Source organism: Leptopilina boulardi, unplaced genomic scaffold, assembly GCF_019393585.1.
Source record: "Leptopilina boulardi isolate dan_hultmark-lab unplaced genomic scaffold, ZJU_Lbou_2.1 LbouV2_97, whole genome shotgun sequence".
Classification (NCBI taxonomy): Eukaryota; Metazoa; Arthropoda; class Insecta; order Hymenoptera; family Figitidae; genus Leptopilina; species Leptopilina boulardi.
The window spans coordinates 545,001-562,627 of NW_026138046.1; the positions used below are offsets into that span (position 1 = coordinate 545,001).

General features: G+C 25.7%; 1 protein-coding gene across 4 annotated transcripts in view; it reads right to left on the bottom strand.

The window, feature by feature from the left end:
• Positions 1-17,627, bottom strand: part of LOC127290941 (zinc finger protein rotund-like) — a 403,126-nt gene that overhangs the window by 101,348 nt on the left and 284,151 nt on the right. For all 4 annotated transcript variants that reach the window (XM_051319788.1, XM_051319787.1, XM_051319786.1 and 1 more), the window contains one exon: positions 5,683-5,858. In XM_051319788.1, coding sequence (XP_051175745.1) covers positions 5,683-5,858 — 176 coding nt within the window. The remainder of the gene's footprint in view (positions 1-5,682; positions 5,859-17,627) is intronic.

Genomic DNA, 17,627 nt, shown 5'->3' on the forward strand with positions numbered 1-17,627 from the left:
TATTCTTTATAAGTAATTATTAAATTATAAATTTTTTTCTTCGCTATGAAAATAATTGAAAAATTATGTAGTGCGCATGATACGATCAACTGCGCATAGGAAATATTTTGTAATGATCTACTGCGCATAAGAATAATTTGAAAAAAGTATGTATATAGAAGTACCCAAAAATAATAATCTACTGCGCATATTAAAAAAATCTATCGCATATATAACAAAAAAAAATTATCTACTACGCATATAAAAAAATGATCTACTGCGCATATACAAGTGACATACTTTACATAGTAGAATTATTTATATTTTACCAAAAAAAAAAAAAAAAAAAAAAAATTGTTTACATTTTATATAATTTTATTAAAATAAAAGAGAGATCTACTGCGCATATACCTACCAATACAATTATAATTACACAAAAATTTTTTATGTTAAGTGAAATTTATAATGTAAAAATTGTTTTTTTTTTCTTTCTATTTTTACTGTATCAATATAAATAATTGTAAGAAAATTGAAAATATAAATATAATATATAAATTGTAAGACAGACAAACAGAAGGACGGACAATAATTGAGGGAGAGAGATAAAAAGAAATATATATATATATGGTAGGTACAATATGAAGAGGTAAATCGCTCTCAAAGTGAGAGATAAAATAAACACTCGCACACCATTTCTTTTTGGCAAATTGTTAACGGAGATAGAAAAAGAGAGAGAGAGATAGAGAGAGAGAGAAAAGAAAGGTCGAAGCCACTGATTTTCGTTTTCTGCCACTGTTGTAAAACACAAACCATTCAACAACCACTTTTCTTTAGGTCGATTCTAGTATTGTAATACATATATATATATATATATATCTATAAGCAAAAGGTTCTCGTCTCGTGCTAATCCCTCACCCCCCCCCCTCCCCATTCTACTCTAAGTGCCCAATGTGATTGCTCCCCTTTTTTTTTGCGGTCCCAAAAAATCAGGTAAGAAAAATTTAGGACCAGTTTCTAGCTCCCCCCCCCTCCTCCCTTCATCCTCCCCCTCATGGTTGGTAATAATTTAAAAAAGACTTGTTGTTGATTATTATTATTATTATTATTATTATTAGTATTATTATTATTATTATTATTATTATTGTTGTTATTATTAGTATTATTATTATTAGTATTATTATTATTGTTATTATTATTATTATTATTATTATTATTTTACTTTTCATTTGATAATTATTTTTCTTTTATTTATAAATTAATTTTTTTTTTTTTTGGTTTTTAAAATATTGAAAAAAGGCGATTTTTTTCTTGAGGGAGTGTGAGGTACATTTTAAAATTATTACTATGATTATTATTATTAATTATTATTATTATTACTATTAATTATTATTATTATTATTATTATTATTATTATTATTATTATTTTGATTATTATTATTATTAAGTGCTTCCGAGTGATAAATTCAAAATATTATTATTATTATTATTATTATTATTTTATTGTACATTTTCAAGGTTAAAATTTTTTTTCCCACAATTTTTATCGCCTTTTAACGTTTGTTCACCCACATTGTGTTATATATATATAAATATATATATATATACTTTATATTTTATAACATTAGTAACATATTAGTCACGTATATATACTATACTCATTTCCTTGGTAATTAAGAACCCGAAAAATTTTTCGAAACGAGAACGCAGTCACGGATTAATTGCACCGTTTAATTAACTTCGATCCGGGGAAAATCGGAACTTTTTTTTTCTCTCTTCTTCCTCTTCTTTTTGGAACAAAAAAAAAAAAAAAAAAAAAAAAATATTTAACCGTGATTCCGCAGACTCTCAAAAGAGTGTGAGAAAATTTTTAATCGGGAAAGTCATTTATTTTACTCGTATTATATGTATATATATGTATGTAGAAATTATAAAGAAAAAAAAAAAAAAATGACGTTAACCGATTTCTGTAAAGCGTTAAGAATTTTTTTTTTTTTTTAAGAAAAAAAAAGTCACGTGTGTTAATTGCAATTTTTTGTTTTGGTTTGTTTTTTTTTTTTTTTTTTTTTTTTTTTTTTTTGTTGAAAAAACCGATTTTTGGAGAATTTATATTCTTTTGTCGCGAGAGAGAAAAAAAACTGAATTTTTTAAATAGAAACAAAAGAGAGAGAGAGAGAGAGAGAGAGAGAGAGAGAGACGAAATTTTTTAATAGAAACAGGAGAGAAAAAGAGAGAGAAAGAGAGAATTATGAGAGAGAGAGAGAGAGAGAGAAATAGGGTGAATGAATCGAAGAAGAGTGAAGGAAGAAATGTAGCGCGCGATAGCCAGAGAGGGACCCCAAGGATTCAAGTCCGGAGGCTAGTCTACCGTGACGGCACAGCATCCTGTCTTTCTCACCCCCCCTTCCCTTCCTTTCCCCTTTGCTACCATTCTCCCATTTTTGCCCTGTATCTTCATCATTTATCCTCACTCTCGTTCCACTAGCTTCATCAGAGCTACTCCCTTGGCAACCACCGTACCCCCTCCCCCTTTTATATCATCACGTCGCGGTCCATGCAGTTTCTTTCAAGAAAATCTTTCTCTCTTCCTCTATATACTCTATCTCTTTTCAATTTCTATAGATTATTATATCTTTAACCTTCCCCCCACCTTTTTTTTGTCTTCACTTTCTTGTACGATTGATCTCTCTCTCTCTCTCTCTCTCTCTCTCTCTCTCTCTCTCTCTCTCTCTCTCTCTCTCTCTTGTCACAGTGTTTCACTCCCGCGAACTTGAGGAAACCACAGTGAGAGAGAGAGAGAGAAAAGATCTAGTTAACTGCGTGTTGCTTGGAATTCGCGGAATAATATTGCCATGAAGCTAAGAGCAAAGTGAGATGAGCCATTGAGAAAAAACAGAGAGAGAGAGAGAGAGAGAAAAGGATGTGACGTGCTTCGTTTCGTTTTATTTCTTATTTTTCTACAAACAGTAATAAGTTTTCATTTTAACATTGTATGAAGATTTTACACGTTTGTTTAGTATTCAAATAAACTTATTATTTTTTGACAATTTTTTTTTCTTATTTATTACGCTAGTTGAAAGGTGAAAATTGTTGATTTAATTATTCAAAGAATTGAAAAATCACTTTTGCGCATAGAAAAAATTGTAAAAAATACATTGTGCGCATGAAAATGATCGAAAATGATCTACTGCGCATGAAACAGAACTGAAAAATACCATCTGCGCATACAAAATGGTCAAAAATGATCTAATGCGCATTGTAAGTTAACTGGCAAATATGGAAAAATACCGTCTGCGCATGAAAACAGTCGAAAATAATCTACTGCGCATGAAAACAATAGAAAATGATTTAATGCGCATGAAACTTAACTGTAAAATGTGAAAAAATACCCTTTACGCATGAAAACGGTCAAAAATGATCTACTGCGCATGAAATTTAACTGTAAAATGTGAAAAAATACCCTCTGCGCATGAAAACAATCGAAAACGATCTACTGCGCATGAAACTTGACTGTAAAATGTGAAAAAATACCCTCTGCGCATGAAAACGGTGAAAAATGATCTACTGCGCATGAAATTTAACGGCAAAATATAGAAAAATTACATTCTGCGCATGAAAACAATTGAAAACGATCTACTGCGCATGAAAACGGTCGAAATTGATCTATTGCGCATGGGACAAGTTGAAAAATATACTATACGTATGGAAATAATCGAAAACTAATTTACTACGCATGAAAATAACAAAAAAAAAAATATCCTAATTACATAAAAATAATTCATAAAGATCTACTGCACATGGAAACAACAAAAAAAAAAGATCTACTGCGCATACAAAAAAAAAGACATTGAACATAATAGAAAAATACTATTCTCCGTGAGGAAATAAATTTTAAATATTTTTTTATGTGTAAAATTAATTGAAAAATGATTTACTGCGCATATAAAACACTGGTACTGATCTATTGCGCATAGAAAACACTTGTAATGATCTACTGCGCATGAGAAATTTTTTTTTTAACAATTTATTGCACATAAAAGTAACTAAAAGAGAATAATCAAACGATACATAATAAATATTTGATAGGATCTACTGCGCATAGTAAATAATTGTACTGATCTACTGCGCATAAAAACACTTGTAATGATCTACTGCGCATGAGAATTTTTTTTTTAAACGATTTATTGCACATCAAAATAACTAAAAAGAATAAACAACGGCGCATGATAAATATTTGATATAGGATCTACTGCGCATAGTAAACAATTGTACTGATCTACTGCGCATAGGAAACACTTGTAATGATCTACAGCACATAAGACAAGGGAAATAATTTTTTTTTTGAAAAAATCTACTTTGTACAATGTTAATAATAATTGAAAGTTTTTTGTGTGCGCATAGAAATAATCCAAAAAAAAGGATCTATTGCGCATAAAAAAAATGAGTTTCAAAATTTTCAAACTATTTTTAAAAATAATTTTAATTAAAATTGCTTGTTGATAATTAAGTGTGACGACTTAATTTGAAAAAAAAAAAATTAATTTCAATTCACCGATAATTGAAATTAAATTCTAAATTAATTTCAACGATTACTTAATTTAAATTTCGACTTAAATTCAGCGACGACTAAAATTAAATTCTGTCTTAAATTCAAATTATAGAACTTAAGCGACGACTTTATTTATTTATTTTTTTTTTTGAATTGATTTTCATTTTAATTCATTTGAAAATAAATATTTTCCCCTAAAAAATAAAAATTGATTTTAATTTAAATTCATTTTGAAAATAATTATTATCCCCTTAAAGAAAAGAGAAAATAAAAAATATTACTTTAAAAAAAAAAATTTTTTTTTCCATCTGTCCATTTGTATGTCTGTGCTTCCATATAATTTCTCAAAAAATTTAGTATAGAAACGGGCCAAAAAGTGAGTAAAAAAAAAAGGGTTAAAAAAAAATTCCCTGCTATAAAAATGTACGGGTTATTTTTCAATAACGGATCCCCAAAAATGAAAAATGAAAAAGAAATGGCACGTTTATTGCTTTTAACAATTTTTTTTTTTTTTTTTTTTTTTTTTTTATATTTATTGCACTTGAGGACTCATCGGTAGCAATTTTTGTCATTTTCTCGTTGTGCGCCCCATATTATCTTTTCATCATATTTTATAACCCATCTTTCTTCAAAACATAGGTAAAAGTATTTTTCTTTAAAAACGAATTTTATTGCACTTTTTGTCGCAGGGACTTTCCCATGCTTATATATTTTAGTGAAAAAAAAATATATATATATATTTATATTCAGGGATTAACGCCTAATCCTTTCGGAAATTTTTTTTTTTTTTGCCCGTTAAAAGTTTGAAAATTGTTTTTTTTTCCAAAATAATTTATAATCTATAAAATTTTTGTATAATTTAAATATTAAATTATAAATTTTTTTTTAATTCTCTTTCTATAGTTTTTGTTGCAAATGAAAAAAAAAAAAAAAAAAAAAATTTCAAATTCTAAATATAAAATTTTAATTTTAAAAACTGACAAAAATAATTATTAAATAATTAAATGGTTATAATTATAATTATTAAATAATTAATATTTCTTATTAAATAGTAATAATAATTACTAAATTATTAATGTATTAATAATTATAATTACTAAATAATAAATAAATAAAAAAAATAAATAAATAAATAAAAAATTTTTTTTTCCACTCACCTGAGGGCACATTTTGCATTGGTATTTTCGCGGAGGATGATTATGTGGTCCTCCAAGATGTGGATTCAGATGTGATGGATGTGAGGGTTTAACAGTCAAAGGTTGAGGTACAACGAGAAGACTTGCGGGAGGACTTCCGCTACTACTTCCGCCCGCTCCACGATATTGATCGTCACCTAAAAATTAAAAAAAAAAAAAAAATTAATTAAAATATAATAAATAAAATAATGTGAAAAAAAATTTTTTTTTCTTTCATTTTAAACAATAACTAAATAAATTATTTTTTATTAAATAAATAAAAAAATATTTCAATAATAATAATAAAAAATTTCCAGATTTCCACTTTTACCCTTTGCGCAAAATAATAATAATAATAATAATAATAATAATAATAAAGAGAATTATTTTTAAAACAGAAAAAAGGAGACAAATAAATCAGTAAATACATTGAGTTAATAAAATTAAAAAAAAAAAAAAAGAATTGATAGGGGATTCGAACCCGATTACTAGGTGAGCGCGCTTAGGTACAGAAAATTAGGCGCCTTAACTAAGTGAGCCATTTGATGCTCGCACGCCAATTATTAGTTAATATTACAAAAACAATTATAAAACGATTAAAACTTAATGAATTTTAATCGAAAATTTTGCAAAATTATTCTTCATTCTTGGCTTAATAGTTTTTTACAAAATAATCATAATAATAATAATAACAATTTTCTAGATTTCCACTGTTACCCTTTGCGCAAAATAATGAGAATAATAATAACAATTTTCTAGATTTCCACTTTTACCCTTTGCGCAAAATAATAATAATAATAATAATAATAATAATAATAATAATAATAATAATAAAGATAAAAAGAATTATTTTTAAAACAAAAAAAGAATGAGACAAATAAATTAGTAAATACATCGGGTTAATAAAATTAAAAAAAAAAAAAAAAAAGATTGCAGCGGGATTCGAACCCGACTACGAGGTGAGCGCGCTTAGGTACAGAAAATTAGGCGCCTTAACCAAGTGAGCCATTTGATGCTCGCACGCCAATTGTCACTTAATATTACAAAAACAATTATAAAACGATTAAAACTTAATGAATTTTAATCGAAATTTTTGCAAAATTATTTTACTTTCTTGGCTTAATAGTTTTTTACAAAATAATAATAATAATAATAATAATAATAATAATAATAATAATAGAATTAAAAATAAATAATAAAAAAATAGAAATTAATAATAATAAAAATAGAATTAAAAATAAATAATAAAAAAATAGAAATTAATAATATAAATTATAGAAATATAAATAGTAAAAATACTAATTACCTTACAGGTGATCTAAGGTTAAAATATTGATTTTTGAACTTAATTTTAAATTTGTAAATTAAGCTCCAAAACCTCTTGTTTCCATTTACCCCAACTGACCCTATTAATTTTTATATATGGGAAAAAAAAATAAAAAATAATACAAATAAATAAACTGTTTTGATAAAATAAAAAAAAATAAAAAAAAAAAAAAAATGGAAAACAAAGTACGTCAATGTGGAAAGAAGCGAAAAATCTGTAAATCTGTTTGATGATTAAGATCTTGCCTTTTTCGCTTTACAGGTGGGTTACATTCTTCCTATAAGGTCTCTCTCTCTCTCTCTATCTCGAGGAGTACTTCGTCTCTGATTAAGGGTTTTAAGAGAACACTAACGAGGGAACGAGCACCGCGAATATTGTATATATATATAGTATTGGACGTGTACATGTGCCGGCTGCTGTTTCTGGCTCCCGGTAATACACGATCGCATATATAATATGTAAATGATAATTATCGGGTTCAAGCGCGCTGGAAAGATCAATTAGCTTGTGCCGCGAGATGAGAAATATCGTTACGTTGCTTCAATATATAAGAAGGCAAAATCCACGCGTGTTAGTTATTTAATAAATAAATAAATAAAAATATTAATAATAAATAATAATTTTCATTTAATATTAAATAAAAATTTTTTTATTTCTTTTATTTTATTTTTTTTTCAATTTTTTTTTATTTATTTTTAAAAATTAATTTATATTTAATTTCGAAATTTTATTTATTTAATTAATTATTTAATAATTTTAGTTTCGAATTTTTTTTTTTATTTTATTATTTCTTTATTTTTAGTATTGAATTTTTAATTATATATTTTATTATTTATTTACCTTATTATTTATATATGTATTTTATTATTTATTTATTTTGTTATTTATTTATTTTTATTTTTTGCATTTTTTTTTACTCCATTTTTGTATAATATTTTTCTTAAAATTAAATTCGCATTTAATTTGGTAAAAAAAAAGGAAAAAAATTACACTAGAGAAATAATCATTCAAAATGTGAGAAAATTTCTTTTTAAAATATCTGTCGTTTGTGGTGTATTGGTTAGCGCTTTCAATTTGTGTGCGTTGAACTTGGGTTCGATTCTCCATATACTCATTGATTTTTTTCCGTGTAATATTTTAAGTTAACTTTGAAGAAAATATATAAAAATAAAGTAAAATGCAAAAAGGAATAAAATTAATAAAATAAAAAGGAAAAATTAATAATAAAATTAAAAATTAATAAAAATTAATAAAAAATAGACAATAAAATAAATAAACAAAAATACATCTAAATTGATAAATAAAAAAAAATAGATACCTAATAGAATAAATAAGAATAAAATAAATAAAATAATAAATAAAACAAAATTGCAAATAAAAATACATAAAAAATAAAAATTTAAAAATAAAATAGATACTAATTAAAAATAACTAAAATAAATAACTAAAATAAATAATAACTAAAATAAAAAATAACTAAAATAAAAAATAACTAAAATAATTATAAACTAAAATAAATAATAATTAAAATAAATAGTAACTAAAATAAAAAATACCAAAAATAAATAGTGACTAAAATAATTAATAATAACTAAAATAAAAAATACCAAAAATAAATAGTAACTAAAATAATTAATAATAACTAAAATAAAAAATAACTAAAATAAATAATAACTAAAATAACTAAAATAAATAATAACTAAAATGAAAAATAATTAAAATAATTATTAACTAAAATAAAAAATAACTAAAATAATTAAAATAAATAATAACTAAAATAAAAAATAACTAAAATAATTATCAACTAAAATAAATAATGATTAAAATAAATAGTAACTAAAATAAAAAATAACTAAATTTAATAATAATTAAAATAAATAATAACTAAAATAAAAAATAACCAAAGGAAATAAAAAAAAATACAACCAAAAGAATAAAAAAAAGTGTCCAAAAAAATATATATACATATAATTAAATTTGTCAACAATTACAAATACTGTTATAAAATTTGTTTTATAAAATATAAAAAATATATATATATATATTATTACATTATAAAGATCTGAATGGCAATAATTAATTGCACTTTAATAAAGTGCATGAATGACAGAATGTTGTTAAAAAAAAAAAAAAAAAAAAAAAAATATTAATAACATAACGAAACAGGTAAATATCTACACTAGTTTTTTTTCAAACGCAAAGTAAAACATTTATTCAAATGAAGAAATAAGTATAGAAAAGTGCATATAAATATTTTTTAAAAAAATATATGTCGTCAAAGTTGGAATGAGGGAGGGGGAGGGGCGACGGCGCGCGCGAGAGAGAGAGAGGAAAAAAGAGGAACGATAGGTGAAATCAACCACATGACGCAATATTCTGTACAAGGGGCAAGGATCCTGCAATTTGCAAGGACATTTGTGATCCTGTCTTTTAACATAGTATATTATATCGTCATAAGAGAGACACGTTCTTTTTCTATATATATATATATATATATGTCATATTTCAATACAGGGAGATCATATGTTATATTCCAAACACTAACAAAAAAAATTTTTTTTTTTTAAATTCAATTTTTTATTATTTTCTGACCGTACTTTTTTGTAATTTCTGACCCTTTTTTTGTTTTTATAACTGTTTTTTCTAAGTTTCCATCTATCTGACACTTTCTGTCCGACTTTTATTCATTTTTATTACTTTCTGACCGTACTTTTTTGTAATTTCTGACCCTTTTTTGTTTTTATAATTGTTTTTTCTAAGTTTCCGTCTGTCTGACACTTTCTGTCCGACTTTTATTACTTTCTGACCGTACTTTTTTATAATTTCTGACCGTTTTTTGTTTTTTAAACTGTTTTTTCTAAGTTTCCGTCTGTCTGACACTTTCTGTCCGACTTTTATTCATTTTTATTACTTTCTGACCGTACTTTTTTGTAATTTCTGACCCTTTTTTTGTTTTTATAACTGTTTTTTCTAAGTTTCCATCTATCTGACACTTTCTGTCCGACTTTTATTCATTTTTATTACTTTCTGACCGTACTTTTTTGTAATTTCTGACCCTTTTTTGTTTTTATAACTGTTTTTTCTAAGTTTCCGTCTGTCCGACTTTTATTCATTTTTATTACTTTCTGACCGTACTTTTTTGTATTTTCTGACCCTTTTTTGTTTTTATAACTGTTTTTTCTAAGTTTCCGTCTGTCCGACTTTTATTCATTTTTATTACTTTCTGACCGTACCTTTTTGTAATTTCTGACCCTTTTTTGTTTTTATAACTGTTTTTTCTAAGTTTCCATCTATCTGACACTTTCTGTCCGACTTTTATTCATTTTTATTACTTTCTGACCGTACTTTTCTGTAATTTCCGACCCTTTTGTTTTGTTTTTATAACTGTTTTTTCTAAGTTTCCGTCTGTCCGACTTTTATTCATTTTTATTACTTTCTGACCGTACTTTTTTGTAATTTCTGACCCTTTTTTGTTTTTATAACTGTTTTTTCTAAGTTTCCGTCTGTCCGACTTTTATTCATTTTTATTACTTTCTGACCGTACCTTTTTGTAATTTCTGACCCTTTTTTTGTTTTTATAACTGTTTTATCTAAGTTTCCGTCTGTCTGACACTTTCTGTCCGACTTTTATTCATTTTTATTACTTTCTGACCGTACTTTTCTGTAATTTCCGACCCTTTTGTTTTGTTTTTATAACTGTTTTTTCTAAGTTTCCGTCTGTCTGACACTTTCTGTCCGACTTTTATTACTTTTTATTATTTTCTGACCATACTTTTTTTCCTATTTCTGACCTTTTTATTCCATTTCTGTGACTGTTTTTCTAACTTTCTGCCTGTCCTTTTTGGACTTGTAACGACTTTTTATTTCTTTTTTATGGCTTTCTGTCTGACTGCCTGTCCGTGTTATTATGTAAATCTAAAATTTTTTTCCTGCCTTTCTGTATTTCTGCCATAATTTTTTTTCTACTTTGTGTCTTTTTATTTAAATGTCTGTCTGTCCGTTTGTACTTTTAACTCTTATTTATGACTTTCCGTCCGTGATTTTTTGTACTTCTAACCATTTGTATGACTGTTGGTCCGTCATTTTGTTTTTCTGACCTTTTTTCCTCCTATTTTCTGACCCTTAGTCCAACTGTCTGTCTGTCTTTTTGTACATAAGACACTTCCTTATGACTTTTTGTCCGCACTTTTTGGAAATATCTGACCTTTTTTTTGTATTTTCTGACTCTTTATCTGACTGTATATCCAAGTTTCAGTACTTCTGACTCTACTTATGACTTCACGTATGTATTTTCTGTACTTTCGGCCATTTTTATGACTTTCCGTCCGTAATTTGTGCAATTTCGGCATTTTTCTATTTTCTGACTCTTGCATTGTTTTGACTTTCTGTCCGTCTTTTTGTACATAAGACACTTCCTTATTACTTTCCGTTCGCACTTTTTGTACATCTGACCTTTTTTTCTACTTTCTGACTCTTTACCTTACTGTATGTCCGACTTTCTGTAGTTCTGACTCTTCTTTATGACTTTCCGTCTGTACTTTATGCACTTTCTGCCATTTTTATGACTTTCCGTCCGTAATTTTTGCACTTTTGGCCTTTTTCTATTTTCTGACTCTCGTCTTGACTTTCTGTCCGTCTTTTTGTACATAAGACACTTCCTTATGACTTTCCGTCCGCACTTTTTGTACATCTGACCTTTTTTCAATTTTTTGACTCTTTATCTGACTGTATGTCCGAGTTTCTGTACTTCTGACTCTTCTTTATGACTTTATGTCTGTACTTTCGGCCATTTTTATGACTTTCCGTCCGTAATTTTTGTACTTCTGGCCTTTTTCTATTTTCTGACTCTCCTTTTGACTTTCCGTCCGCACTTTTTGTACATCTGACCTTTTTTTTATTTTCTGTCTCTTTATCTGACTGTATGTCCGAGTTTCTGTACTTCTGATTCTACTTTATGACTTTTCGTCTGTACTTCCAGCATTTTCGGCCATTTTTATGACTTTCCGTCCGTAATTTTTGCACTTTTGGCCTTTTTCTATTTTCTGACTCTCCTTTTGACTTTCTGTCCGTCCTTTTTTGTACTTTTAACCCTTGTTTATAACCATAATTCCGTTCTTTTTTTATACTTCTGACAATTTTTCTTTCTTATAAATGTTTCTTTCACTTTTTGTCCATTATACTTTTTATACTTTTGGCACTTTTTTCTTCTTTCGCAGCTTCTTTTCTGACTGTCCGTTTTTTTTGTGAACTTTTGACTCTTTTTTATATTTTATATGATCCATTGTTTTTGTATTTTTGATCAATTTTTTTTTCCTTAAATTCTTTTAAAAATTGTTTATTCGTTCCTTTTTTGTAAATCTATTCATGGGTTTCCGTTACAATATGAAAAAATAAATATATTAAGAAAAAAAAAATTTTCTATGAACGAGATTTGTAATCAGTTAAAGTATATATATATAAAAAATATAGACAAACGTGTATTTCTCTCTGTATAGGGAAAAACCAGTTTTCTGTCGATTAGTTTTACTATATTTACCTATATATATATATATATATACTGTTTCCTTCATTCCGACACTAACTACGTGTGATATTTATTGTGCATTAAATAATAATTTGCAACAATGTTATAACAATAATAATAATAATAATAATAATAATAATAATAATAATGTATTTTAACGTTGTTTTCATTTGTAAATTCCGTCTTATGTATATTTTCATTATTTTGACTATTATTATTATTATTATTATTATTATTAATTATTATTATTATTATTATTATTTTTATTTTAACAATAATAATTAAATAAAAATAATTAAATTACAGTAGAAATAATATTTTTTTTATATTTTTTTAATAGTTAATTTATCACTTTTTTTGTTTTAATTTTTTTTTCTTTAATAGTAATAATAATAAGTATACCATTATAATTGAACATTAAGAACCAAAAATAATAATAAATGTTTTGTATTTTTTTTTTGTATAGTACAAAAAAAATAGAAAACATTTTTCAACAATTTTCTATTAGTCGTGAAAGATTACAAAAAAAAGTTAATAGTGACATTTTAATGATCACTTGAATATTTTTTTGTTTTTTTTTTTTTTTGAGAGAGAGAGAGAGAGAAAGAAAAAAGACAAACGGACAGACAGACATACTGATTATGAGAGAAAAAGAAAGAGATTGCGAGAAAACATTATTGGAAAATCAAATTAGCCTTAAGTATATTTCTGAGATAAAAAAAAGAGAGAAGAAAGAAATGTACCTAATTGTCATGAAATTAGTCTCTTTTTTTTTTGAAGTCTCAACACTTCTCTTCTTTTTTTTCCTTTTAATCTTCTTAATTTTATGATTTCCGTAATAAAACATAGTCTCCGACAACGAATCAGTGGCACATTTTCTTAACTCACTCTCGGCCATGTGGTACATTTTTATCTATCTTTCTGTCTCCCTCTCTCTTTCTCTCTCTCCTTCTTTCCTTACAAAAAAAGAAATTTTTTTTTGTTTCATTCAAGATTCCGTCTGCACTTGAACTCAAACTTCTTAATGACAAAATAAAGGCACTCAAAATAAATGATACATTATTATTTTTATATTTATATTTATTTATTTCTTTATTTATTTTTATATTTATTATTAACATACTGTTAATTTATAGTACAGTAAGTACTATGGGTAATTTTTACAGTAAGTACAATAAGTACTATAAGTACTATAAGTACTATAGGTATTATGAGTACTATAAGTACTATGCGTACTATAAGTACTATAGGTACTATAAGTATTTTAAGTACTATAGGTACTATAAGTACTGTAACTACTATTGGTACTATAAGTACTGTAAGTACTATTTGTACTATAAGCACTATAAGTACTATAAGTACTGCAAGGACTATAGGTACTATAAGTACTGTAAGTACTATTTGCACTATAAGCACTATAGGTACTATAAGTACTGTAAGTACTATTGGTACTATAAGTACTGTAAGTACTATTTGTACTATAAGTACTGTAAGTGCTGTAAGTACTATGAGTACTATAAGTACTGTAAGTACTATTTGTACTATAGGTACTATAATTACTGTAAGTACTATAGGTGCTATAAGTACTGTAAGTACTATAAGTACTGTAAGTACTATAGGTACTATAGGTACTATAAGTACTGTAAGTACTATTTGTACTATAGGTACTATAAGTACTGTAAGTACTATTTGTACTATAAGAACTATAATACTATAAGTACTATGAGTACTATAAGTACTATAGGTACTATAAATACTATAAATACTACAAGTACTATAAGTATTAAAATACTATAAGTACTATAAGTATTAAAATACTTAGTATAGTACTATAAGTACTATAAATACTATAAATACTATAAGTCGAGCTATAAGTACTATAAGTACATTATACAGAAAGTACTGTAAATACATTTTATAGTAAGAACTTAAAGTGCTTTATGCAGTGAATAATTTATACAGTAAGTTCTTAAAGTACTATAAATACTTTATACTGTAAGTACTTAAAGTACTATAAATACTTTATACTGTAAGTATTTTAAATATTTTTTACATTAAATACTTTAAGTACTTTACATATTAAGTACTTTTAGTACTTATACAGTCAGTGCTTCAACTATTACTACAGACACTTTATACTGTAAGTATTTTAGACTGTAAGTACTGTAAATACTTTATACAGTAGAAAAATGATTCCTATATTACGTAAGGCTAAATATACACATTTAACCCAAAAAAAAAACAAAAAAAAAATAAAAGCGATGAAGTGATAGAAGTGTGAATTCCGGTGGAAGGCAAAACATGGAGGAAAAAAAAAGTTGCGCGAGGGTTTGGAACTCAGGCATATTTGATGTGTGTGAAAATAAAGAGACCAAGTTAAAAACACGTTGGTGTTTGTAATAACAGTGCGGTTTTCACTGGTTCAACGAGTGAACATTAATGACAGATGACGTCATTCTCTTTTACTCCCCCCCCCTCTCTCTTTCCCTCTCTCTCTCTCTCTCTCTCTCTCTTTTTAACTATACTGTCTCTTTTTGCGTGAGCATATCATGCCTCTTGTTTTGATGCGTTTAACACGCTTTTGTCGCCTTTTGCTAACTGCTATTATTAGTCACGTCAAATTTCCTCATATATATGTGTATATGAAACTGTCAATCTCACTTCTTTCTCTTTCACTCTCACTTTCATTTTTTTATTTATATTTGATACTCTTTTTTTATGAACGATTCGTCAAAAATTTAAAAAAATATATTTTTATATGAAATACTTAATGCAAAAAAGTACCTATACAGTACTTACTGTATAAATAAGTACTTACAGTATTGAGTACTTACGGTACTTTCAATACTTTCAATAGTTTTAGTACAGTCAGTACTTACAGTACTTACAATACCTTCAGTAATTAAAGTATTGAGAACTTAAAGTACTGTAAGTACTTACAGTATAAAGTATCTAAAGTACTTTTAGTACTAACAGTATGAAATACCAAAAGTACTTACAGAATTGAGTACTTGAAGTATTAAAGTACTTATAGTATTAGTACTGAAAGTACTAAAGTACACTCAACATTAGTACTTAAAGTATTAAAGTACTTACAGTATAAAGTACTAACAATACTTACAGTATAAAGCACTTACAGAATTAGTACTTACAGTATTAAAGTACTTGCAGTATTAGTACTTAAACTATTAAAGTACTTACAGTATTAGTATTTAAAGTACTAAATTACTTACAGTATTAGTACTTAAAGTATTAAAGTACTTATAGTATTAGTACTTAAAGTATTAAAGTACTTATAGTATTAGTACTTAAAGTATTAAAGTACTTACAGTATTGAGTATTCAAAGTATTGAAGTACTGCCAGTATTGAGTATTTAAAGTATTACTGCCAGTACTTACATAATTGAGTACTTTCAGTATAAATTACTTACAATATTTACTGTACTAAGTACTTACAGTATAAAATACTACTATATACAGAAAGTACAATTATTATTTTTTACCTTAAGTAAATTATAAAGTATGTATTTTTATTATATTATACGGTAATTACTTTTTTACTTTGTACAGTAAGTACATTTACTGTATATAATTACTTACTGTATAAATTATTTACAGTACTTTGTACTGTATACAATTGTATATACAAAAAAATTGTTATTAATATTTTTAATTTCTATTATAATATTTATATATTATTTGGCTGTGAAATTTCTTAATATTTAATAGCAAAATATATATATATATATATATATATAAAGAACGCCTGGCTTGATTCAAGAAAAAAAATTGACCTTTTTTTTGTGTCTGTCTCTTAGTTGCGTTAAAGTGCGTTTACGGTAAAGCGATCGGAAAATCAATTTCCAAATGATCGATCATGCGAACTTGATCCCATCTTGTTGTTTGATAATGCATATATATATAATTTAAGAAAACCTATGTGAACCGTGACTGATTTCAAATTCGTATCCCCAATTGAATTACACAATTTTTAATTCTCACTCCCCAAAAAATAAAATTAAATTAATTTTTATTTTTATAATAATAATTAATTATAATTGTTTCTCTACTACTTACTATGCGTATAAAGTACAAACAGTTTTTACAGTACTTATGGTATAAAGTACTTACATTACTTTCAGTACTTATGGTACTTTTAGTACTTACGGTACTTTCAGTACTTACCTATAAAGTACTTACAATATAAATTACTTATAATACTTACTGTATTAAGTGCTTACAGTACTTACAGTAATAAATACTTACTGTACATAAGTAATAAGTACCTACAATACTTACAGTAATGAGTACTTACAGTATTAAGTACTTACAGTAATAATTACTTACAGTATTTAGTACTTACAATATTAAGTACTTACAGAAATAATTACTTACAGTATTTAGTACTTAAAGTATTTAGTACTTACAATATTAAGTACTTACAGTAATAATTACTTACAGTATTAAGTACTTACAGTAATAATTACTTACAGTATTAAGTACTTACAGTAATAATTACTTACAGTATTAAGTACTTACAGTAATAATTACTTACAGTATTAAGTACTTACAGTAATAATTACTTACAGTATTAAGTACTTACAATAATAATTACTAACAGTATTTAGTACTAACAGTATTTAGTACTTACAGTATTTAGTACTTAAAGTATTTAGTACTTACAGTATTAAGTACTTATAGTAGTAATTACTTACAGTATTTAGTACTTACAGTACTTTTCGTACTTCCAGTTTTTAGTACTTACTGTATAAAGTACTTACTGTTTTTAATGCTGACAGTACCTAAAGTATTAAGTACTGTAAGTACTTAAGGTATTATCTACTGTAAATACTTAAGGTATTAAGTACTGTAAGTACTTATGGTATTATCTACTGTAAATACTTAAGGTATTAAGTACTGTAAGTACTTAAGTACTGAGTACTTACGGTATTTATTACAATTATAATAATTATTATAATTTTAACTAAAATCATAATAATTATAGTTATATTTTTTTTAAAAAATGAAAAAATTGAAAATATTTATTATATTTATTGTGGGAAGGGTGGGGCGTGA